Source organism: Anopheles stephensi, chromosome 3 (assembly GCF_013141755.1).
Source record: "Anopheles stephensi strain Indian chromosome 3, UCI_ANSTEP_V1.0, whole genome shotgun sequence".
Lineage (NCBI taxonomy): Eukaryota > Metazoa > Arthropoda > Insecta > Diptera > Culicidae > Anopheles > Anopheles stephensi.
The window spans coordinates 25,538,916-25,562,538 of record NC_050203.1 but is presented as its reverse complement, the minus strand read 5'-3'; the positions used below and the strand labels follow the sequence as shown (position 1 = coordinate 25,562,538).

Here is a 23,623-nt window from a genome sequence, read left to right as displayed (position 1 = left end):
CGAAAGCGACGCCAGTCGTCATATGGCTGAACCGAGGTTCTACTCCCATCCGGACCGTTCTCGCGTAGTGAGGACTGACTATCGAATTACGACGTGATATCACCTGGTCTAGTAACCCAGAAATGGCAGGAATGACCTAAGGAATCGTTGGGCCAAGAAGAGAGAGAGAGAGAAATATCTTTAGCACCAGAAAGTAACATATGAAGGGATCATTTGTACCACGACGATCCCATGGGTTCGATTTCTTACATTCGTCATGCGAAGGACTGACTATCGAATTACGAATACACTTAGTTAAGGTATCCAGGTGAACACCTTCTTGAAGATCCAGATAATAAATAAAGAATAATGTATTCCTAAAGTATGTATTCCTTAGGTATTCCGTTTGACGATCATCTTTTTGGTTTGCACATAATTAAGCTAAATTTATAAAACAAAGAAATTATTTTTTATCATGTCCAGCACATTTGGGTTGCAGGAGTATCGAACATTCCTTGACCGCAGGTGTCCGATGCACAGCATATTTTCCTTGGTTATTGCATCTGGTGTCGATTGACGATGGGAATCACCTTCAACGAGTTGCAGGTCACTCGGGCACCCAGCGTATTATCTCAAGTAACTTCCTGTAATATTGATTATTTTTTAAAAATATTATCCTTTAATCGAAAATAATATAAATTAAAGAAAACATATAAATAAAAAAAGAGTTTTCAATGCTCTCTGGCTTCTGTACTCAACTGGAAAACCCTTTCTTTCCATTGTGCTTTTTATGCTGTGCGACAGTGCTGTCCTCTATGTTTTCTCATCGAAAGCTTTCGATGTGCTTTTTCAGTTCATTGACAAGGTAAAATTTTGCATAGAAATCAATTTAAAAAATTTCAAGGACAACTCTACTGTATAAAATAGCAATTGCTATATTTTACATTCAACTTAGTTATAAAACGTAATGCTTTATAGTGCAGTCAAGCGCATTAGCATGAAATAGACATTTTTAACATGATTATGTTCTCGCATTAATCCACCGTTCGACCACAATACCGACCCTAAGTCAGCTGATTCATTTAATGTATTTGCTTCACCTTCATCTCCACGTTTGTCGATTGATTTAAAATGAATAAGATCTAGAAATTTATGTTTGGAAATCAACGTGGCCGCTTCCACCGCGAATGAGCAATCAAACCCGTAAGGTTGATCATATTTTTGCCCATCCTAATGCCCTATGCCCCTTCATTGCTACGCCCTCTGTTGTGGGCAGTGCAATGGCCGATTACCGGTTGCTCGAAATTGGGAATTGACCTTGGGAAAAACCAAACAGGAAAAAAACAACAACACAACAAAACATGAACGGTCTGCTCAAGCTTTCATCCTTCAACGTGGCTGAGGAGGAGCATAATTTGCCAATAAAATAATTCACCAGATTGACTAGGCTGAACGGGGGGTTATTTATCGCACAGTCGTTACGGGTCGTGCAAGCTTGAACTCTCGCGCTAGTCACCCACGACGGCTGGAATGTGTGGAAGCGCTTTGGCCGCTCGGTCGATCAGATCGATTTAGGCCCGGTTCGGCTTACGGAATCGGTCCGGTTTTGTGACATATTGCACGAGGTGAAGAAATACATGTTGCGGGATAGAGCCCCTTTGAGGGAAGACATGGTGGAGAGAGAGTGGGAGATCCTCGTAGACGGAGGTCAACATCGCCGACTGTTGACATCATTGTGCTGTGGCGAGCCATCCCCGTTCGATCGACGTTGTACTGCGGTCTATCTAATGCTTCTTGATTATCGTACCGCTCATTTGCATATATTTTCGTTGGAGCATGGACCCTTAAGGGGGATTTTGTTGTTGAGAAGGGATGATAGTTTCTTCTCGCTGGGTTCATTCATCTCTGCGAAGCTGGTAGTGGCGCTATAGGTGTATCGGCCACTTACTACTGGAACTGGAAGGTGAATTCTGCAGGCCCTACGTGCAGCTTCGCATGGCCAGGTTTTCGGAGAGTTCGATCTCTAATGTAACCGATTTTAAAATGGGTCACGCATTATGTCAAAAGCAATTTATTCTAATATTGTGAAGGTCGCAGGCATAAGCGGTTGATTGTTAAATACATATTTTTGATTTATTATGAAGTGTTTTGTTTCTAATACGGCATCCTTCTAATTAATGATAAAGCTGTGGGACCTCTTACCAATGTCGGCTGACAGATCAATGTAATGTTTAATCAATGCTATGCTGCCTGCCAAACGATCAATACAAATTGGACCAATAAAAGCTTCCCCATTTTAAACTCACCCACATGCACACAAACGCATCATCGATCGATGATCTTTCCGTTTGAAGTCCACTGATCTACTTAACCTCAAAACGGTTTAAAGCTTCCGTAGGAGGTAGCTCTAGCTGTCAGCTTAGGATGTTTCGTTTAAACAACCACAAACAGAAGCACTTCTTCGAGTTATCTCAGTCTCTCTCGTTTCGATGAAGAAACACGGTCACGGTGGTGTGTCCATCCTGTGTACGATATTAGTCGTGATTAGTAAACAAGGGTTCACCGGGGTTCCATCAACCATCAGGCGCCGCACTTGCAATTAACCGTGTTCCACATAAAACGCTATATTGTTTCATCGGGTGGGGAAAACAACAACAAAAGACTTTCAGCGTGCGGTTTTGTGATATCTTGCTTGAAATAGAAACAAAATAGAAACATCAAAACCGGAGTAGTAAACAGCTTAAGAAATAGTGTCCGTTCATCCCTTGCGGTGGCGTCTCTTGCTCGAAGGTGTTGAAGGCTGATATGCCCATTAAGCTGAAGCCAACGGTGGCGTGCTTTTGGAATTTCCAAATCTCTGCTCTCCGATCTTTGATATCTTCGTGGTTGTTATCTTTGCCGTGGTGCCGCCTGCGATGACGGAGGGTGTAAACTCGCATTAATTTTTATTTTCAATCTTGCTGCGTTCGATAGGAAGAGATGGATTTAGACAGCGAACAGCAGCTTTGATGCACTTTGAGCCACAACATAATGGTGGTTTCGGAGCGTCTAATGGAAATCCATCCATTTTGTTGCTGATTCATGTTTTACAAAACTCTCAACCAAGCTACCCTATGCCCTGCAGTGTGTTCTTCGGGCATCAGATCTAGCAAGATGACTAACATCGATTACGACACCATAAAACCCGATCGACTCTCGACGCGACTTTCGGTCGTACGTAATGACGCTATTTGCATTTACGGATCTGCAAGAATTCCGCGACCGTAAACAAACGCGAGAAGACAACTTGCGGGCAGAGCTTGCGTAAAACCAGTAGACGACGCCAAATCGATCAGTACCATCAGTACCGATCATCGCCGATCAGTGGAATCCATTGTTGACTGACCGTTCGGCGGCGGTGGCGCTGTGGGGTTTTGCTCCGTCGACGACACACGTCCGTGTAGAATTTGCAAATTTTGCACAAATAAGTAATGAAGTTGTCGGTCGGGTGACGGAAAACAAAGCAAATGTCCACCCCGAATCGTCCCCAAAAATAGATGCTCGTACGGTCACGGTCGCTTGAGCGGTATGTACTTGAGTGGTTGGCTCCTCTCGTCCAATTATTTGGAATTCTTATGACCAAACTGAAAGAAGGGCGACGGACATCAGTATCATCCGCTTCTTAATCACCAAGCTAGCAAACAAAAAAAACAAAGCGAACTGTTCCAAGTGCCACTCGGAGTAAAGCAATTCACCAGAATGGAGCTGGAATGCGGTTAGCTTATACGCATTTCGGTAACGCTTCCGGGTGGCTAGGGCACTAAAAATAGCTAGCAAATGAAATTATTACCTATTCTATATAATTATTTACAATACTTTTCAATTCTTACTCAGCCAGCAAAAGTCGCATAAGTCGCGGCGGATCCGGCTTCCAGGGGCAACATTCTTTAATGTCATATGCTTACTACTACAGAAGAACGTGACAAACTGTTCACATTATCGGAGGTTGGATGGTGTTGGGCGAAGGGAGAGGATTGGAGAGTTTGCTTAATGAAGCCGAACATATGATTTATGGCCCTCCATCAGTTGGATAGTTTTCACCAATCAGACGGATGCGGGATTGATAATTGCGTGGAGACGCCTGGTCGTGTCTGAAGCATTGTGTTGCGCTAAAAGGGGTTGTGTTTGCGAAATTTTGCATATTTTTATTGATTATTGGTTTTGTTAGGATATAAATTATAAGCATACCAATATGATGAAAGAAACTTCGAAGATGATATAAATTCAACATTGAGTGTTTGGAAGAATTCGTTTAAAAATCTGAGTAATTCTTACAAAAAAGCGAGTTATAGTTTAATTTCTACTGTTAAGATTCTAGTTTAGAAATAGTATTTTATGTAATTTTCTAAAGTTCAGTTAAAGTTTAATAACGAATATCTGCAACATTAAAACTCCCGAAATGATCAATTTCATAGGAATAATAAATTATAAACCATTAATAGGACAAACGAATTTCAAATGTAAAAATTTACATTATACGTATGAACAGCCTATTCGTAGGTGACTAGGCGTCTTTGGTAGACTTTTTCAGAAGCAGTTGATAGTGATTTATTGGTAAGTGTGGCTACTGCTTCTTCTTGGTTGAAAGATTTTTTTATTTGTCGACTTGAAGCTGCTTGGTTGAAAGATGTTAGCCATAAAATGACTCACTTATAATTTAAAGCACGTGAATGGGATTATTCGGAGAATCAAACCTTTCAGGAAGCAAGGGGAAAACGAATAGGATTTAATATCTGGTCCTGTCAATATCTGGCCCTGGCGTGTCAAAGATACGCTACAACTACAACTCGACCTCGATTAAGGTTTCTACGTGTAGCTTAAAACAATAATAATTTAAATTTAGAAAATAATTCAACCGAGGGCCGATGTGTTAAATGTGTTCGTCAGGATCGAGAGTTCAGTGATGGGCAATATAATAAGATCAATTTTATATCCGATTTACAATCCATTGCTGAAGATTGCTTTTGAAAAATTTGGGTTTGATTAGGGCTAGTAATAATCTAGCCAAAATTTGGCTAAATCATCCTACACATCCTTAAAAAAAATGTTTTTTTCGCAACTTAACTAATCATTGAGTAAGAATAATTAATTGTTAAAAAGTCAATGAACTAAAATGTACTCAATGTCATGTAATGTAAATGTACTGTACTAAACACATTCGGAACTTTAACCTGAACAACCATAGTATAAGATCATTCACAATAAACATCGCTAGGAAAATATAAATATTAAGCAACAACTACATTTAAAATACAATTTGCCAATAAAATTAGTCTAAAGAGGCTTGAATAAAGAAAAAAAATAGTCGAATTGTGTTTGTTTGCCTTGGATAGACATAGACCACATCTTATAGATACTCTGTAACATACGATGCTCACATATAACGACATATTATATTCAAAATCACATCGCTTCACTGGTGCGTATGATCGCGCGTTTGCTCTACCACCACATACCCACCCACTCTTGCCTTCGTCCCATCTGATCGGTAGTCGTCCCTAAAAATAGCCGAGGATAGCGAGCGTGCGCGCGCGCGATCCTCTACTCGGAACACTGTCGCGGATGTGTCGTGCCGTGTCGATCGATGTGTCGTGCCGATCGCAGATCGGCAAGCAGTTTCGCTTCCCCAAAAAACCGAAAAAAGACCAACCATCTTATCGTTACACCATCAGTCGATCGTGGCGCTTCGAGCGGTAAGCAACCGGGCAGCAGGCGACGAACCCTTCGTCGATCGTAACCGGAGTGAAGCTTTAGTTTTTCGTTATTTCGTGAGTGAGTGAGTTGAAAATAGGAAAATAAGAAAAGTGTTTCTAGTGCTTATGTGATTTATTTAAGAAAAAGTAGTAGTGCAGAAAAGTGATTTAAAGTGAGTTTATTTAAATTGGAAGTTACATCAAACACCTTATCACTGGCAACCGTAAAATATTTCAACTTGCGCTCCTTTACGGGCTCAATAAAACAGGGACTCGATAAACAGCTGCCCGGATGTGATTCAGTTATGCCCCATTAGTTCGCTCAGTGCTGCCGGGCGTGCGAAAAGGAAATCCTTTAAACGACCATAGCAGAACGTTCTTATCCCGCAGCTTGGTTTGAAATATTTCCCCAAGCAGACACCACGGCTAAGGCAGGTGTATTCAAAAACGGGCCCCATGTAAAGAGATAATCGAACCGCAGAGCTTACTGGTGTGATTCATGTGTGATTCGGGCTCAAGACACAACCCTACCTCGAACAAGTGAAGAAAACCAGGAACGAAAAGGACATCGAAAGCGAAGGAGAACATTTGCTTCTTTCCCTCCCGTTAACCCACGAAGTCAAGGAGCTTAAACTCACTACCGAAAGGCATAAGTCACGCGCGAATGTTTCGACCGCAAATCTTTACCATCCATTTTCAAGCCCGGGCAGACCCGGCTGAATGTGTGTGTGTTGTGGCATTTTGATTCCAGTTTCCAGCACGGGTTTTGCTCGGGTTTGTGGCCGCAGGTTGAGCATGCAGCTGGATTGTGTGAAGGTGAAGTTGTAAAACATCCAAAAGGCACATAACCTTCTCCAAAGCGAGTGGGTTTTTGCTGTGGTGGTTTTGAAGAAAAAATAAAAGAAATAGACTAGCAAGACTCTTGCCACCCAAAACGTAAGACTCTCTAAAGGGCAGCATCACGTTATGGTGGCAGCATTCCTTGGCAACTTCATACTGGGTTCACGTTGGTAAGAAAGGGTGCACACCCCGTTGCACAAACCGCTGCATCGATGTGAAAATCGTGGATCCCCCTGCTCGTTTCGCGCCAACGCCACCCAACCCGACGAAATTCGAGTGAAATTAGATTTATGGATTTTTAAGTGCTTTATTGTATAAAACGGGATGCTTCCACCCGCTACTACTGCACACCGTACCACACGAACAAATCTTCGGCACCGACACGTCGCGAAGATTTGGTACGATTTTTCCGGTTCGTTTGAAATGTGTTCCAAACGCTGCAAAAGTGCATCATCACATTCTTCCTGCACTCGAGGTGTATCTGTGTAGCAGGAACAGGGGAAGTGACTTTTCCGGGTACGATTTTTCTCGTGTCACTGTTATTTCCATTTTTCCAAGCTCCGGTTTCCACGTACAATCCGGAACATCCGTTTGCTTTTTTCTTTCTACGGGGCCCAGTGTTTGTGTGTGTGTTCTCGTGGGTGCAGTGCATTCTGTTCTGTGGTTTCGATTTTTCCTTTCCACATCCCCCCATCAACCCTCTTCTTACCCACTTTTTTCCCCCTCCCCATCCAAGCAGCAGATCGTGGAGTAGTCGTCTTTTTTCTGCGGAACGCTGTACAGCTAAGGAGTAAAGCAACGATGCCACGACGTTTGGCGGACGGCTGCACGGTGAACTGTAAGTAACGTATGCACTAAGAACTTTTTTGAGAAAATGAAGGAAAAGCAGAACAAACAAAAAAAAACACGGAAGCTCGAATAGAGAAAGTTCAACGGTTGGAAAAATTAGCATAACAGAATGCTCCCGGTGCAAAACCACCAGCGCCAGGATGCATCGCCCCTTTCTTGGCTTTCTCTGTGGCCGGAGCAACAGTGCGCGCTCGAATTTTCACGATCCGTTCGGGATGAATCGAATTTGGCAATGCCCGTTGTGGTTATGTTTGCGAAATGCGGAAATAGAGTGGAAGAGTCATCTGTCCGTCATCACCTTTTTCGTGGGGGTGCCTTGCCGGGAGCTTCACTTCTCATGCCTTTCAATCTGTCTTGCACATGGTTATGTGTTTGTCTGCGGGATGCTAAGGTGCATCACTTTTTCGTTTCCATTTTTTTTTCTCCCAACCAGCATCTTAACGCTATCAGGAAGCGTTCTGTCTGTCTGTTAGAGCTGAAGTAAAGGAAGGAAAAGCAAAACGGAAAACAGCATGTTTTGCTTAAAATATACGCTTTGAAGCTCTCAATCGTTTCGGTAGATTATGATGTTACGGAGCTAAAGTGGGGGAAAGTTTTACCATGCTTGTTGTGGTTGTTTTTGCCTGTCGTACCGCAAACGAAAACAATTTGCATGATTTTGTGCTCTTTTTCCGTGATACCTCAGGTGTATCAGCAGGAGGCAAAAAAAAAACAAGTAACAGAATAGAGCATGGCCAACAATCCAACCAATAGCTTGTTGCTTGCTTGGTTGAGGTGTAGAACGAGCAGATTGATATGATGCGTAAATGGGTTGTACGCTTTGTTTTGCATAATTCTGTTCGTCTTACATTTATTTCTTGTTGTTTTTTATGTGCGGTGTATTATTGGATTTACTCTTCTAGTAATTTTTTTATTTTATTATTTCTCTTATTGTGCTGGATGATTTATGACTTGACTTTGATTATTATTTTCTTTCATTCCCTACTTTCGATAATTTTTTTTAAAGCAACTGGTAAATATTATTTATTTGAGTTTATAAATGTTCCAAGTTTGTTCTGATTTGATTGTTCTATCCGTTTACTTTTAATTTGAATCTTGTTTTGTTCTTTTTTTTATTTATTTATTGCGGAATAAATTAATTTTCTGTTTCGGGTTTTGGATACATTGGAACAGCATTGTTTATTCTAATTTTATTTATTTTACTTACCAATTCCAATTCCTTATTGATTTGTGCATTTATTTATTAATTTAATTCATCCTAAACATTTTTTTTTCATTTTTTTGTATTTTTATATCCGTGTAACTATAATTTTGTCTTCTTAATAATATTATTTTGTTATCAATGTTAAACTTCTTTCTATTTATGCTACATTCGTTTTAGTTTTGATTAATACTTTCAAACTAGATGCGAGGGAGATGTGAAGAAGTCTTAGGTAACTTTAATTGTGTTAGTTGTTTCGATAAAATTCAATCTTTTAACAATATTCCTTAGCTATCTTTTAACAATATTGTGCTACCAATGTCAGAGGAGCTTTAAAAGGTTGCAAATATACTTAATGCTAAGAGGGCTTCTCATTCAAAATAAAAATTCACCGACAAAGCTTTATTTTTATAACGTTTATCCCTTCTATTAAATTTATTAGACCATTTTATTACTATTGCAGAATAAATCCTTCTCAGCCGCTTTTGATCCCTACCGACTAGATCAGCCCTCATAAAGGGAGAACAGTCGAAGAAAGGATCTATCAACTCTGTCCCAAAATTCAATTTCATAGCGAATAGGTTATCGTCTAAGTCAATCAAATAATGAGCACAGTTTGTATTCTCGTTTTTTTGTTTTTGCACCTGATGCGGGAAAAAACAACCTTTTGAAGCTTGCCTTAAAGCCTCCTGGAATTCGATTTTATTAAAACGACAGGTGCCGGTAATCTGTTCCGAGATGACGGTGGGGACACCAATTTTGTCCAGACATCTGCTCGTATGGGGCGAAAAGTGTGAGTGTGCTTTTCAGACCGATCGTTAAAGTGGAACATTAGTTTTCACTCTCGTAAGAATGCACAGAAAACCGGTGTTGGTTTTATGAGCGCAGGAATTGCCCTTTGTTTTTCGTTTTCTCCCCCCGTCGTTTGGTTTGAGAAGAATGTAAACTGTTTCGGCTCTGGCCGATAAGGTTGGTTTTCGGGTTTTTTGAAAGTGGAATTAATTTCTTTTAATCATTTGCACCGCGGGATGTTGATCGAATCTGGAGGGCGTCTGCTAATTGGATCTACTTTAAGCTGTTCAATGCCATTTTTCATGAGAAGATAGATTTTAGAGGATATTTTAAACTTCTAATTGCTATTATTGCGGCTAAAGTTATCACGCAAAGACTAATGACCCCTCATGAAAATTAACACTTCGCACATTCCATTCCTTAACCGTCCGATTATGAACGGAAATTCTTTAAGCTTAAAAATGAATCGTTAAAGCAACAAGCTGATGTCCGTGTCCTGAGGGTGGTCCAACGTCTAACAATGCCTATGCTTCTCTGCCACAAGTTGGCGCTTAACCGTTTCACGTCGTGTTTTCTCCATCCCATATGGTGGTGTAATTTATGCTAAGCCTAGGCTTTTAGTGCTTGCGCCCAAACTACAGCGCTGACGGCTTATCATTCGGCTCATCATTTGACTATTCTCACGCAATCGCTCGAACGCTCGTTTGCGTGTGTGTTTGTTTGCGCATGAACAATGTGTGAGGCAGCTTGCCCTCCCCTCCTTTCTCTCCCATTTCCCTCGTTGTCATCAATCAACACTTCCAGCCAACCAACAACATCCTTAGGATCCGGTTAACAAGCCATCCTCAAGCCCGGGATGGTTCAAGTTCAAGGAGATGAATTTATGGCTCACACTTCTAATCGACCGGTGAGCTTCCTTAAAACCTTCCCACTAGAAGGCGGATGTGTGACAAGACAGCCTTCAGATGCTAGAATTTCATTGCTAGACATAACAACATGCCGCCCGGCTTTCGAGCCGGCTTCTTGAGCCGGTTGGCGCCAGAACGGTTACGCCATACCGTCGAAAAGATCCGGTTCGGTAAAATAGAAGATGTAAAGGCATGCTGATGAAAACGAAACCCAAATCCCAAACCATACACTTTACCCCCGAACGAGAGGGTAAACTGACTGGCGAGCGTTTCGTCGATCGATCGGAGTCGATCAAGTGGACGGGTTCGTCGCTTATGCGTACCATATGTCACCCAAGTCTCCCGCGTAGGGAACACCGTGAAAGACAGTTACACGCAGCCACTGGGACGGGTTTTAAGTTCGTCGTCGTACGAGTGTCGATACGGTTTCGTACTGCTGGCAGCCCGCCCGGCCGCCCGGCATGTAATTATGATAAATATAAAAATTCAAATGAGCATATTTTAATGTTTACGACCCTTTTGGGACGTCGTAAAGAAGGCTGACAAATGTGTGTCAACATGTTTGTTTATTGAGTTGTAGACTGTGTAGTAGATTTTTTTCTCGACACGCACCGCGACCGCACTGGAAGTGTGTTCGTTTTGTTTGGAGTGGCTTTTTGTTTCGTCGTGCTTACCGGTTTGCTTCACATTCAAATGCAGAAAAAGGTTCGTTTTTGTATGTGTGAGAGTGCAAAAAAGGGCTGTGATTTATTTTATGAAACTCGTTAAACGTGTGCCTTAAAATGCTGGATTCGGAGTGGTTTTCGATTTCGATTTAAGAAGAAATTAATGATAGAAGCAACCAGTGTGTGCTGTACCAGTGTCAAATCGCTCCCTGTTCGTATAACTAATGCAGCATAAAATTTTATGACAATTTTCAAACCCACTCAAAATCACTTTTCATGTTCTTTTGAGGGGTAGTGCTTAATATAGTATGCAAAGGGGCAGGACGCTGTCATATTAGGAAGATATTTGTTTATGATTATGGGCAGATTAATGTGCTCTGCACAACTTTTCCTAGATAATTTAAATGATAAAGGAATAGGTGTTTCAAATCGATCGATATTTGTAGCAATAAGGGTATTCGGTCAGTTGACCGTTTGAGTCCGAGTAGTTTTTTATTCATGAAAAACGGCCTGGACGTATTGCTCGGTTGGAGCAGTTCAAATTAGTAAAAAAAAAAGGGAAAAAGGTAAAAGAAGAGAAAGCTTGGATTTCAACATTCTAGCACTGTTTAGTCCCATTTTGTTATCAGTTGGGCTTGGTTAAGTTTTAATCTGGCTGAAAATGATTTGAGCGACTTTTAACACTGGATTGATCGATCGTACCCTATTGATAAGCGTTACATTCGATCTCATTGATTTATTAAAGACTGGTTTTATAAATAGCGTTAGTTTGCCATAATGCAGTGTGAGAAGGTACCTGTTGTAACTATAAATTATCTACCCTCTTCTATCTTGTCTAAATGGCTTAAGGAACAGAATGGCCACGATAATTTTCCCACATGGCTAAGAAGAAACTTGTTGCCTCCAGAAGTTAAATCATGGCTCATTTCAAAAGGTTTAGATCCCTCAGGCCCATCACAATTTCCATTTCTTCGGAACATATTCCTCGAGAGTTTTTAAGAAATGTACAGGTTTACAGCTTTTATTCTTTTAACGATATGGAATATTCAGTTCATGCGATCGTAGTTTTTAGCGTTCGTTTTATCAAAGTTCTGATTATAAACATACTTAACACAAGTGAACAATCGTTTGTCGTATATTAACCTTCCTGACGCTAGAACGAACTGAACAGGATGTGAGCCACTTCAAAAGCTTCCAAAATCATTCCAAAGGAATCTTACCTTTTTTCGTCCATCATTCTAAACGTTTAATCACGCTTAAGTCTACAATTTTTAATGGCTTCTAGTGAAAAAGGAAGAGTGCTGGTCAGAGCGTTTGCTAATGAAACAGCTCCTCACATCCTTCGCTTCAATTATGACATCCCTTTGCGTGCCCTAAAACTGTTCAACAGTTTTATTGCCTTAGCCTGGTCTGCACGCTCTTCGTGGCGTGTTCACGGACGATGGGTAATGAAACACAATCCTTTAATTTCCCTTCCATTTTAAAAGCACTCCGATTAAGGACGCTACCCTGCGAAGAAGGATGCCAACGTATTCCCAGCAGGTGGTGAGACGACGGTTCCGTGGATACCCAATTTCGAACAGTTGTTAAATAAATGGGAAAAATCAATACCATTGGAACACATTTTTGGGAACGATTCTTCATCTGCCAAAAGAACTGGGCCGGCTTCGGGTTTCGCTTCTGTCTGGGGTTTTTGCGCCCGTTTCTGCGTATTCTTCACTGTCACCAATAATTTAATGTCCGATTCGAAACCTCCATCATTCATTTGCATAATTGATTTTATCTTGTTTGCTCTCGCCGTGTTAAAGGGCTGGCCCGGGTTTGTCGGAAAGGAGCCTGGGATGTGGGACGGATTTATCATACGTCTTGCCGTCTCGGCAGTGCGTCCTATCACTGCCATTTTACGTCTTCCCACTGTCAACACTCAGCATTGATCGGCAACATTGGCACAATCGCACAGCCACACAAAGAATGCGGGGGCTGCCCACACATTCAGCGCCCAGCGAAAATCACAAATTGGTAAATTAAACGAGAATTTGTGGAATGTCTCTGTTTGCTGCTTGGTCTGGAATTGGATACGAATCCACTTTTCTTTAGCGGTCTAAGCTTTCCACCACAAGCACGCCGACATACGTTGATCTATTTCAAACGCAATCGGCAGCAAGCTTCTCCGTTTGACTCCGTCCATTGGTTTGCGAGGGATTTAGCGATAACTTTGAGAATGTTTGGGCGTTGTGGTTGTATTTGTATTTGGGACGGGCGTTTGGATAGCTCGTTAATGCTCGTGCTGTAATTTTTTACGACCCCGCACGGTGAAAATGGATGTAAATTCGGTTCCAAGGACGACAGGGTCTTTTCCACAGGTTCGACCGGGATTCTAATTAGTTTCGCGCGTTGGATTCGGTCGTGGACAGGGTAGAATAATGGCCATCAACATCCGGGTGTGATGTTACGGGTCGTTCGAAATGGGAGGTGTTTGAACCGCTCGTTTACGGCCAGCGCGACATAAATAGCAGCTTGATCTTAATCGAAGTTTGAGGGGGGGTTCATGGGGCTGGGTGAGTGTTATGTTTAAGATCTCGAGATAAGTGGGGGAGATGCGGCGAAGATAGGTGGAGTGGGATGGGTCATAAAATTGTATCAGGAATCGGAAGATCGAAGTGGTGTTAAGTATTATTTTGGTGGAAAGATTCTTGATTGGGCTTGGATTAAAGATAAGAAAGAATTGTTTTTTACCCGATTTTCGTGCGAAAAATTATCAAGAGATAAATATTATTATTGGTGTCAAAGATCTTTTTTGTATTTTCTATACCCGTAATGATGAGGATCTGAAGTCATCTGTTGTCTACTTTTATGATATTTTGAGTAACCAAAACTCACATCAATGATGGAGAATGGAAGCTTTAGGACTTAACCTATGCAAGGCATCTATAGTATTTATGTCAGTAAACAAACTTAATGCTCGGCATTTTATATCCCATCCGGGCTCTGTTCAAAAATCGTTCGATTACGGATGGCTAGAGCTGGCTTCTGAACCCATGATATCGCTTCTTCATGTTTATGGTGTTTTTGAGCTTCAGTAATAGTTTTGAAGCTTAATAAATGTCAGTGTCTGAGAGATTAAAAGAACCTCAACAAATGTTTTCTTCTCAAGGATTTGCAGTTTGTAAGAAGAAATTTGAAATACTGTTAAGGGGCGGTCCGGTGGTCGAAGCGATAACGACGGCTTCATACGGCAGGACCGGAGTTCAGATCCCGTCCTGAGCGCCTCCCCGTACACTTACTACTTTGCTCCGGGTAAATCAAGTCTAAATCTAAATGGCTTAAGGAATAGAATGGCAACGATAATTATCCCACATGGCTAAGAAGAAACTTGTTGACTCCAAAAGGTTTAGATCCTGGCTACAGATAGCCAGGTATGGCAAGCCTAGACCAAAGACTCGGCCCGGTAGAAGAAGAGACAATGGCGCCGATCTTCTCACGGCAGGACCGGGGTTCAAATCCCATCTTGTATTCCCATAGTTAGGACTGGCTATCCAATCATGCGGAAACAATAAGTTTAGTAAGCCAGAAATGGCAGGCATGACCTAAGAGGTCGTTAGGCCAGGAAAAAAAAAGAATTGCCAAGGACTAAGCTTAAGGTGACTACTATCATCTAATGCGTTTAGGATAAATTTTTAAACTACTCACGGGATCTTTTACTAAACTGCTTCATCCATTTACTAAAGGGACATTCATTTACCAAACAGGCGGGAGACATCTACTAAATTTTCTTCTATAAGGCTTAGTGAAGCCTTTGGAAAACCTGAGTTGAGTTGAATCTTCTCACATGGTTGCTGATCATGAAGATTGTAGATTGATTTCTGTGATACATTGTTCACTGTTTCCCAGATCGTGTAAGAGTCATTCACAAAAAACCTCTAGGCTGTCAGTTACTTCGCAGTTTGTATCTGTCTCCACGAGTTGTTTAAAACATGTAGATGTTTATTTATAGATGGATATTCGTTAAGGCTCAGTCACTGTTTGAGTTCTACTTTTGATATCTTAGGTTTGGTTCTAGGTATTACTATTCAAGATCCTAATTATATATAGAGATTTTCTATTTATAGAGATTATATATAGAATTATATATAGAGAGTTTGTATCAGTGTATTGCAAAGAACACACTCTCTCTTGTCTGATTTCCCTTTGCATCCCATTGGCAATGGATAATTTATTGTTCATTTCACTACAGCTACATTGGACGTCAAACAAAGCACAAAAATCACAGAGAAACAGTGAAAAAACTGTCCACCACATGGGACATCACTTCCTGCCTTCATAGCACACTCGCGCACCGTCATCAAACCACTTTCACTGGAGGAAGCTACATGAGAATCCTTTTGGTCGTTGCACGGGATGACATTGCGTAGTTTATTAGATTGTCACAGTTAGTTGGGCCCGTGTCGGGGTTTTTTTTTTTTCGCTCTTCGTCCTTTTCGTCCAAAAAATAAAAGAGCAAAACTGCAGCTTCAGCAGAATATTGCCCCGGTTTTTAACACTCGATTCCACTTTTCGGGAAAGGAAACTACACCCAAAAAAGGCGGACAGCAAAAAGTGAACCTTTTGATTGAAATATGAACCAAAACGGGATCGGGCAAGGAATGGCTGACCCATTCGACATCCGTCTCACGAAACGATGCCTCCTTGATTCATTTCCATTTTGCTGGGAAAAAGTTTCCTTTCACTCCTTTTTATCCCCTTCTACGATTTTTAACACATTTTTCTTCTTCTTCCTTTAGGCTGTGTGCTGAGCTTCATCTCACTGCTACTGCTGTTGACCGGAACCGGGGAAGTACGTGGCCATGTGAGTGAACCGAGCAGCGCCGGCAACAGCAACTCCATCCGAACGGTAATGGATCTGATGGAGGTGATGCTGAATCGGAACATTCTGGATATGTTGAAAAACGGTGGCTTTGACTTCCGGGAGCCGGCTCGCATCTTTCTCCCGCCAAAGTTTTACTCCGTCGTACCGCTCGACCCGGGTCACATGAGCCCGGACCAGATCCTAACGCACGGGCATACCGTCCCATTGTCGGTGGCATTTGGTGGAAAAGCCGATCAACAACAGCAACAGCAGCAACCGCTGAAGCCAGATGGTGCTGTGGCCGAAGATAGCCCACAGAGAGCTGGCTGGAGCGTGTCGGACGAAGGGGGCGGTAGCAGGATCAACTTGATTTCGTATTCCGATGGCAAAGTGACGACAGCCGGCGGATTGGGCGGTGGTAGACGCCCGGCGGTGACCAATAAGGGAAGCGAAACATTAGAGAAAAATGTCGCTACAAATGGGCTTGTGGGTACCGTGGTGCCGGCGATGGTGAGAACGAATTTTCAAGAACGAATCAACGGAAAGGAAATGACGCCAGCAAATGGCGAGCGGTGGCAGCCGTCCCTAACGACCTCGATAACGGATCAAACGGTGTCACAAAATGTCGGCCGCACACTTCCGACATCCGGCCGGGTGGGAAGGCTCACCGGCAGTGGAGGAAGGTGAGTTTTGGGGGTGGGGGTGAGCTTTTGCCAGTTTTCTGCTACGAGTCAGTCCCTCAAAAAGGGAGTTCACACAGGTGAGCGAAATAAAATGGACGGCGACTGTTGGATTCATTTAAAGAGGTGAAAATAACACACACACACACACAATCACCCAGGATGCCAGATGGAAAAGGATCGTTTCAGACATTTATTTGTGGCATTTGGATCGCTTGGGTGGAAAGCTTCAGGGGTGTGGGTAAAGAAAAGCGGTTGGTAAATATGTTTTTTTTGGTTGTCATTTTTTAATTTCATTTCATGCACTTCCTGTTCGCTTGGGACAGCAGTACGACGGATCGGCTACGTTCGGCACTGCCCGGTGAACCGGATGTCGATTATCCGATATTGGGCAGCGTACCAACGACTCAGTTTAGCTGCGATAAGCGCCATCATGGTGAGTAGCTGTGGTGGGAGGGGAATATAAATTCAATTTTCAGAACAAAAGGGAGGGAGTTTACTCAGGAGAGGTAGTTGATGCAGATCGTGAGACGTTTGGTAACATGACCAGGTTTTTATTCTTATTTGGTTCTTCCTTAAAGATGTTTGAGAGATCAAAATTTGATAAATTATGGCAATTTATTTTCATGTGCCAAAGCCAAGAGAAGTTTTTTATTTCAATTATAAGGTTGGTGCCGTGACCAGGATTTTATTTTTTACTTGAATCCAAGCCAATTAAATATTGCTAAAAAAATCCTTTAGAGCTTTGGTATTGTGAGAAGATGATGTTCTGAGATATATATTACAATTGGCAAATGTTTTTATTCAAACATGTACAACTGAAGTTTTCCTTAATTCGAGAAATGCCGTGACAAAGCCTAATGACTGAGATATGTATCACTGGTAGACTATGTATTTAATTAAATATGTTAGAAATTAAAAATCGTCTAACGATCTAATGTTTTGGTCAGGATTATATTCTTTGCCACGGAGCTCAGCTATGCCACCGCTCAAAAGGCATTCCAAGAGGAATTAGGCAATTTACTAAATTGTTCCGATCGAGCTATCATAGATAAGAGAACCCTTAACCAAAAGGAAGATAAATCAATCCTGTAAAACTATTCCATAATACATTTGCATCTCATTTCATTTGTAAACAAAAACCCTCTTCGCTTCATTAGCAAGCTCACCGCTCAGCAACGATTGCCAGCGTCACACATTAATTATGCCCACCGAAAGGTTGCGCCGGTGAAGCTTCATCCACAAGATGAATACGTTTCGTGTTGCTCCAGTTGACACGGGCACAGCGTTATAAATGCTAGTCTACTTTTGAGGGCATCCATCATTATTACTACCCGGAGCGATCATGACGGCCTCCTGCGACCGGCACCTCCGTCGGGCGCACAGCAAAGCTGACAAAGCGTTGCTGCATAAATAAGATGTCACAAACGATGAGCTCTCGGCACTCGGTTGACACGGGTGAACTTCTTTGCTGTGTGTCTGTGTTAAAGTGGGATTTGAAAAATATGCCTTAAACACTAAATGGAAACAACGCAAAAAAACCGACTCACCAATCGAAAACACAGCCTCGAAGCACACGAACCAGGATGATTTATTAACGATCGTTTTGTCTAGGCTTGTGGGATGTGGAATCTCCATACAGCGCTTTGGAAGGAAAGCAAATACCGGCAGCCGCATCGACACAAAAACGCGCAGCCACGACTTGCGATTAGATCTGTATCGATGCGTGGGTTTACGAAATTGCTACTGCGTCTCGCGACGACCTGCCGTTGGGCACGCTCTGTGCCAATGGGGATGATGATCATTTGCCATCATTTGGTGACTAAAGTAGCGGCTCGGTCTGTCTTGTTCCTGCAATATTGCTAGAGTCTCCTTACCCAGCACGCACAGATATACGCGTTTCCAAGCGCATGCAAATTAGCATATGAAAAGGGCTCGAGGGCGCCGTTTTTATTCGAAGGAACAGTTTTTTATTACGCTTATCGTTTTCACACCATTTTTTGCCAATCTCTTTTCTTCATTTCCTTTCGATCAGGTTATTATGCCGACGTTGAGGCCCGCTGCCAAGTGTTCCGTGTGTGCGCCAACACCGATTCGACCGGGCGTGGATTCGCTTTCCTCTGCCCGAACGGAACACTCTTCAACCAGCGCCATCTGGTGTGCGATTGGTACATGAACGTGCGGTGCGAGGAGAGCGAAAGTCTGTACCACGTGAACGAAGCTATCGGCCGGATGGCGGGTGGGCGATCGATGGTGAGCGATAATCCGCGCGATATGATGAGCGTAGTCATGTCGATGGTTACCTACCCGATGCGCTCGCTGATGGACATGATGGATGGGGTGGGCGTGATTGAGGAGCGTTTCGAGGGTGGTGAAAAGGAGCGACCACAGGAGCAGGTTAAAGTGTCACCGTCTGTGGGAAGAAGCGATGGGTTCGTGACCCCTGGAGCAGGTTTGCAACCACCACCATTCGCGAAAGTGAGATATTCGGGAGACTTGGACGATTACAGTCCAGAGGTGACGAATTACGAGGCAGGTGTCAGTCCTTCCGTTGGACCTCAGACGAATCGAGGAACGGAGAATGCATACCGTCCCATGCTGGACAATGTGTATGTGTCGAGTCTGGGAACATTGTCCACCGATCGGGATTCGGGATTTGATCCGGCAAGGTCAACGTTGCTCAATAAACCGGCGGACGGAGTAGCTCAGTCGTATGGAGGTCCTCAAACGGACTCGTTCGGAGTTAGCGATGTGGTGAGTATTGTAGTTTTTACAATAGATAATTGGAAACAATAGATGAGCCTCAATATCCAAGTCATATTATAAAGCTGCAAACTAACATGATGGTAATTGGGAGCTTAAATCGTAAAGACATACGTGATTATAGACAACAAAAACTGGTGTTAAATGCAAATGATGTATCTCTCTATTCAGAAACAATGAATTTTAAAGGCTGTTCTGGTTGTTAACATAGTACAGTCGTAAATACTTCACAGATAGATATTTTCAATCTCTTCTTAAAGTTTTGATTGACTTGTTAGTACTCTCTTTAGTATACTTTTAAGAAACACGTCAATTTCTTTTCTTTGAACTGCCTTTTTGCTCAACCGCTTCATGAGAACTTTCATCATGTTTCAAATTTGTTCACGGAAGGTTTTGCACCTCAAGAGCTCTTTCCGAATTTACGAACCCAAGATGCTGAACTATTTTGAACATTTTAAAATTAATTTCCTGGAGTTTTGTTTCCAACCGTTGATGAATGTTGAAGATTCTGTGATTTTTGAAACCAATACACCTAGCTTTAATGGCTTACCAAATTTAAAGCCAACGTTAAAGCTCGAACACACAGGAGTTCAATAGCCTTAAAAAGAGTAAGCAATGAATTAGAAAGCTTTTATCCTGGACAGTACACTTAAAATGTCTCTCAAGCTCAGGGCAACTGCTCTCAGTAAGAAGCTGCCAGCGCTCCTCTTTACGATAATGACACATTGTTTATGTAGTTGCAAAACTTTTGTTACGATATCGTAGTCGCTCGATACTGGATAAGCTTTACCGGGTGTGTGCGCTGCTGTACCTTTATCACATTACATCAGCTTTCGGGGGTTTTTGTGGGGTTTATGATTTCTTCAGGGGTTTCCGAACGGAATGCCAAAATGATGGCTCATCTTAAGCTATGCTAAACGATGCTTGCTTAGAACCTTCACCCAACCTCCTTCCTGGAGCAGTTTAGATGATTATGATGTCCCTCACAAAACTCCCGGTGCTGGTGCGAACCCTTTGGGCTATTCGTCCGTCTCAGCTGTTAGGGCCGTCGACGAGGACGATGACAACAGTGCTGTGGTTTGTCACACCAATGTGACGATGTGGTGGTTCATTATAAGCTGAAAGTTTAATTTATCACCCGGACGGAAGTTTTCGGGACACAGTTTTAGTTTTCGGCACACTTATTTGACTGGCACCGATCCGTATCATTGAAAGTTTTACGGCACCGAAAACCCCTTCCCGTCCGCCGATAATCGAGTCGGCTTCTGCACCGAACAGATGAGGGGATGATAATGAGCGAGCGACGGCCAGCACAAATGGGTAAGCGTAAGCGTTTTTCACTTTCACTGTGACCGCAGTGTGAATGTTTGGGCAAACGGTACAAGCTGGAGCCTTTCGGCCATGGAAATTAGATAGAACGTGGCTCCAGTGGGATGAGTTGGGTGTTTTTTCGGCTTCAGTAGTGTGAAATTTACATCCAACTTCCAGCAAGTCGATAGACCATTCGGCAAAAGACGTGGGAAAAAAGGCTGAAGAACGTCAAGCATCATTGAGGAGCGCTTAATCGAGAGTTGCCGGCAGGAACAGCCGGTGAAGGAGATTTTGTTTGCACAGTTTTGCACCAACTAATTCCTAGCAATAAAGCAAAAACACGAGGGGTAAAACTTGTGTCCCGTCTGTGGATGGGGAAACCGTTCCTCGGTAGGGTAGCTAGTTGGTGAAATGTATGATTGAAACATTGTGCGCTTGGGTTAGTTCTCGAGTAAGCACTCGCTCAAAAGTTGAAGCGATGATTTACAGGATTTGTACCGGGAGCCGAAGGATGCGGAAAGTGTAGCCGGTGTTGTGAAAGTTGTGACCAAGCACATTTTGCAGCACAGCATGAGTGGCAATATGTCCGGCTCCGGCGAGTGCTTCAGGGAATACATCGGATTACAAGCTTAAGGGAAATAATCTAATGCAATAAACAGATGGGAATGGATGCCTTCGACCGACAAGAGCGGAGGGAATTACCATTTTTAGGTTAATTTTTTAAACTATCTAGAATAAAAAGAGTGCGCAATTCATGAAGGTTAGTTAAACCATATTTAGATGGTTTTCACCTTATATTTTTGAAAATAAAATTCAGTTATTGGCATATTATTCCGGTTGATTTATTTCAAGTCAAAATGATCCATGCCGGGCTAATTTTGAAACTCTTAAAAAACACAGTTAAATAGGTATTTGAGAGAACACAGAAAGAGTAAAAAGAATGAATCTTTCTTTTAAACAAATCATTTTTATCATTTTGTCAGGAAATACTCTAAATTTGTCTGCTATAATTAATTCAAAATAATTATAGCTTTGTTCAGCAAATACTTGATATTCCATAAACAATGCGATATATCTTGTCCCAAACAACGTTTAAAATTATGGTTATGGAAGTAAGGGTATGTTTGTTAACTCTGAAGAATCTAGCAGTCTACCTGAATTGTATCGGTGGAATGACTATATTCCAATTCTGCCTAGTTGAACTCTAGGCAATACCGGTTGAACACCGGTCCTGCCGTGTGAAGATCGGCGCCAACCAAATTTTACTTTATAACTCCATTTATCACCAAAATATCATACTGTTGTACTAACTAAAGGTCGTTGTAAAAATGTCCTGGTGACAATTGAATTGAATGTTTACGGTTAATTCCAAGAACGCATATTTTTAGAAGAAAACTTCAGTTTCATGTGGCCTGAGAACTGAACTGATGAACTGAGTTATTGAAATATGGAAAGGATTTCTCAGATATCTGAAAGATCTTGGTACAAAATGGTAAATGTGTTCTAAAATCACTAAAATTGGTGGCTTTGGCTTCTTATTGGATGTGAATATATATTTTAAGTGCTTACGAGGAGAAATATCTGAATTCCGATGTTTATTATCCCAACATTGCAAAAACCTGTCCTAATTGACCAGAAACAATCTGAATTCTTTTATCTTCTGTATATCTGACACGTATTGCTCTAGCGTATTTCTAACAAATACTTTGTCCTGCCTAATAATACCTTACTCTAACTGATTGATTGTAAAGATTAAAAGCTGATTTGTCACCTATTTTGCAATTTATTTACAGAACCAGCCAAAATATACCAGCCCCTTTGCCACGGATATCGAGCTGGTAAAGGCAGATTTGGTGCATTCCTGGAACGACCAACCAACTCCCTTAAAGCTAAGCCCAGTGTCACAAACATTACCACAGCAAACGCCAACTTCTCAGCACACACCAATTCAACCACCTCATCAAACAACGCACAGCGTCCCGAAGCAAGGATCAATACTCCCACCGACCGGTGTTTTACCACCGTCCACATCCCTAACACGCACCGTATTGATCGGTGGCAACAGAAAGTACACTAACCCATCCGCTTCTGCTGCTGGCCATCGGTTTGCCCCGGTGCGCAAAGTGCTTCCCATCCAGAAGGTGACCGTTGTACCGGAAAACACGTACCAGATGCAAAGCAACTCCTACACACGGGCGCAAAACTTCTACCCTACCAGCTATCCAACGCCCTCGGTGTACAGAGGCGATTCCGTTCAGCCAACGTATGTTCGACCGGCAAACTTACCTTATACTGCCCCCAGCAGAACACATGCTGCTCATCAGTACAGGGCGCACACTGTTCCGGTGGGGTACAATCGGGTCAGCAGCAGTAGTACACCTTACAGCCAGCAACTTCTACGCAGAAGCGATGTACTATCGGCGATTCCGGCTTCAACGAACGTGAGTCCACGCCGGTACAAAACGACTACCGTATTGCAGGTGGTACCTTCGCTTAGCTTTTACCTGAACGATGCCCAAGAAAAGCGAGCGTTCGATGAAGCCGTCCGGCAAGGGTTGTTTGACGAACGAAGACGTCGGGCCTACACATCGTACGATGTGCCGCTGGGCAGTGTGGGACGACTTTGGCGAAAGGCTTAGTGCTCTAGCGGCTAAGAGTTAATGTAATTTATTAGAAGCTTACCGGTAAAGAAAGCGAACCGAGCGACGGCAAACAATGGGGAAAAATGGAAAATGCGGACAGAAAAAAAAATTTGAAGGATGAAAATAGCAGCTCGAATACATCTGATGAGATTATGAGTAAGAATAAAGCACAAAATGGAAAAATAAAACTCACAAAACAAGAATACAAACAATTATAAAGTGCTTCATTTAATTCGGTGCATTCCAGACCTTAAAACACCACAGCATGATTATTTATAGCGAAGCAAAGGAAAAGTACAATTCAATGGATTATGTTCCATTTTCTTCCGTTCACTCTCAATTTTCTCAACCCATTGGCAGTTGGGTACGTCGGAAAACGAAGGAGGAAACAAAACTCGTCCCGTATGCAACAGCC

The 23,623-nt window shown here is 42.3% G+C and overlaps 1 protein-coding gene across 5 annotated transcripts; it reads left to right on the top strand.

Annotated features, from left to right (window-relative positions):
- The first annotated feature begins 5,673 nt into the window (after nucleotides 1–5,673).
- LOC118511419 lies at nucleotides 5,674–23,420 on the top strand. 5 transcript variants are annotated; one of them, XM_036054499.1, is made up of 6 exons: nucleotides 5,674–5,884; nucleotides 7,291–7,389; nucleotides 15,748–16,495; nucleotides 16,822–16,928; nucleotides 18,528–19,246; nucleotides 22,360–23,420. In XM_036054499.1, exons 2-6 carry the CDS (start codon nucleotides 7,353–7,355, stop codon nucleotides 23,203–23,205), a joined length of 2,457 nt encoding a protein of 818 aa, XP_035910392.1. In that variant the 5' UTR covers nucleotides 5,674–5,884; nucleotides 7,291–7,352; the 3' UTR covers nucleotides 23,206–23,420. The 5 variants fall into 5 exon arrangements, with proteins under 5 accessions (XP_035910392.1, XP_035910388.1, XP_035910389.1 ...); XM_036054495.1 differs by having other exon boundaries at nucleotides 16,819–16,928; XM_036054496.1 differs by having other exon boundaries at nucleotides 7,288–7,389; nucleotides 16,819–16,928.
- The last annotated feature ends 203 nt before the right edge of the window (nucleotides 23,421–23,623 follow it).

Bases quoted from the DNA above. Each gene is read 5' to 3' on its own strand.
- LOC118511419 (XM_036054495.1), top strand. From the start codon at position 7,353: ATGCCACGACGTTTGGCGGACGGCTGCACGGTGAACT. The intron at 7,390-15,747 runs GTAAGTAACGTA...TTCTTCCTTTAG, and splicing joins GGACGGCTGCACGGTGAACT to GCTGTGTGCTGAGCTTCATC. The intron at 16,496-16,818 runs GTGAGTTTTGGG...CGCTTGGGACAG, and splicing joins CTCACCGGCAGTGGAGGAAG to CAGTACGACGGATCGGCTAC.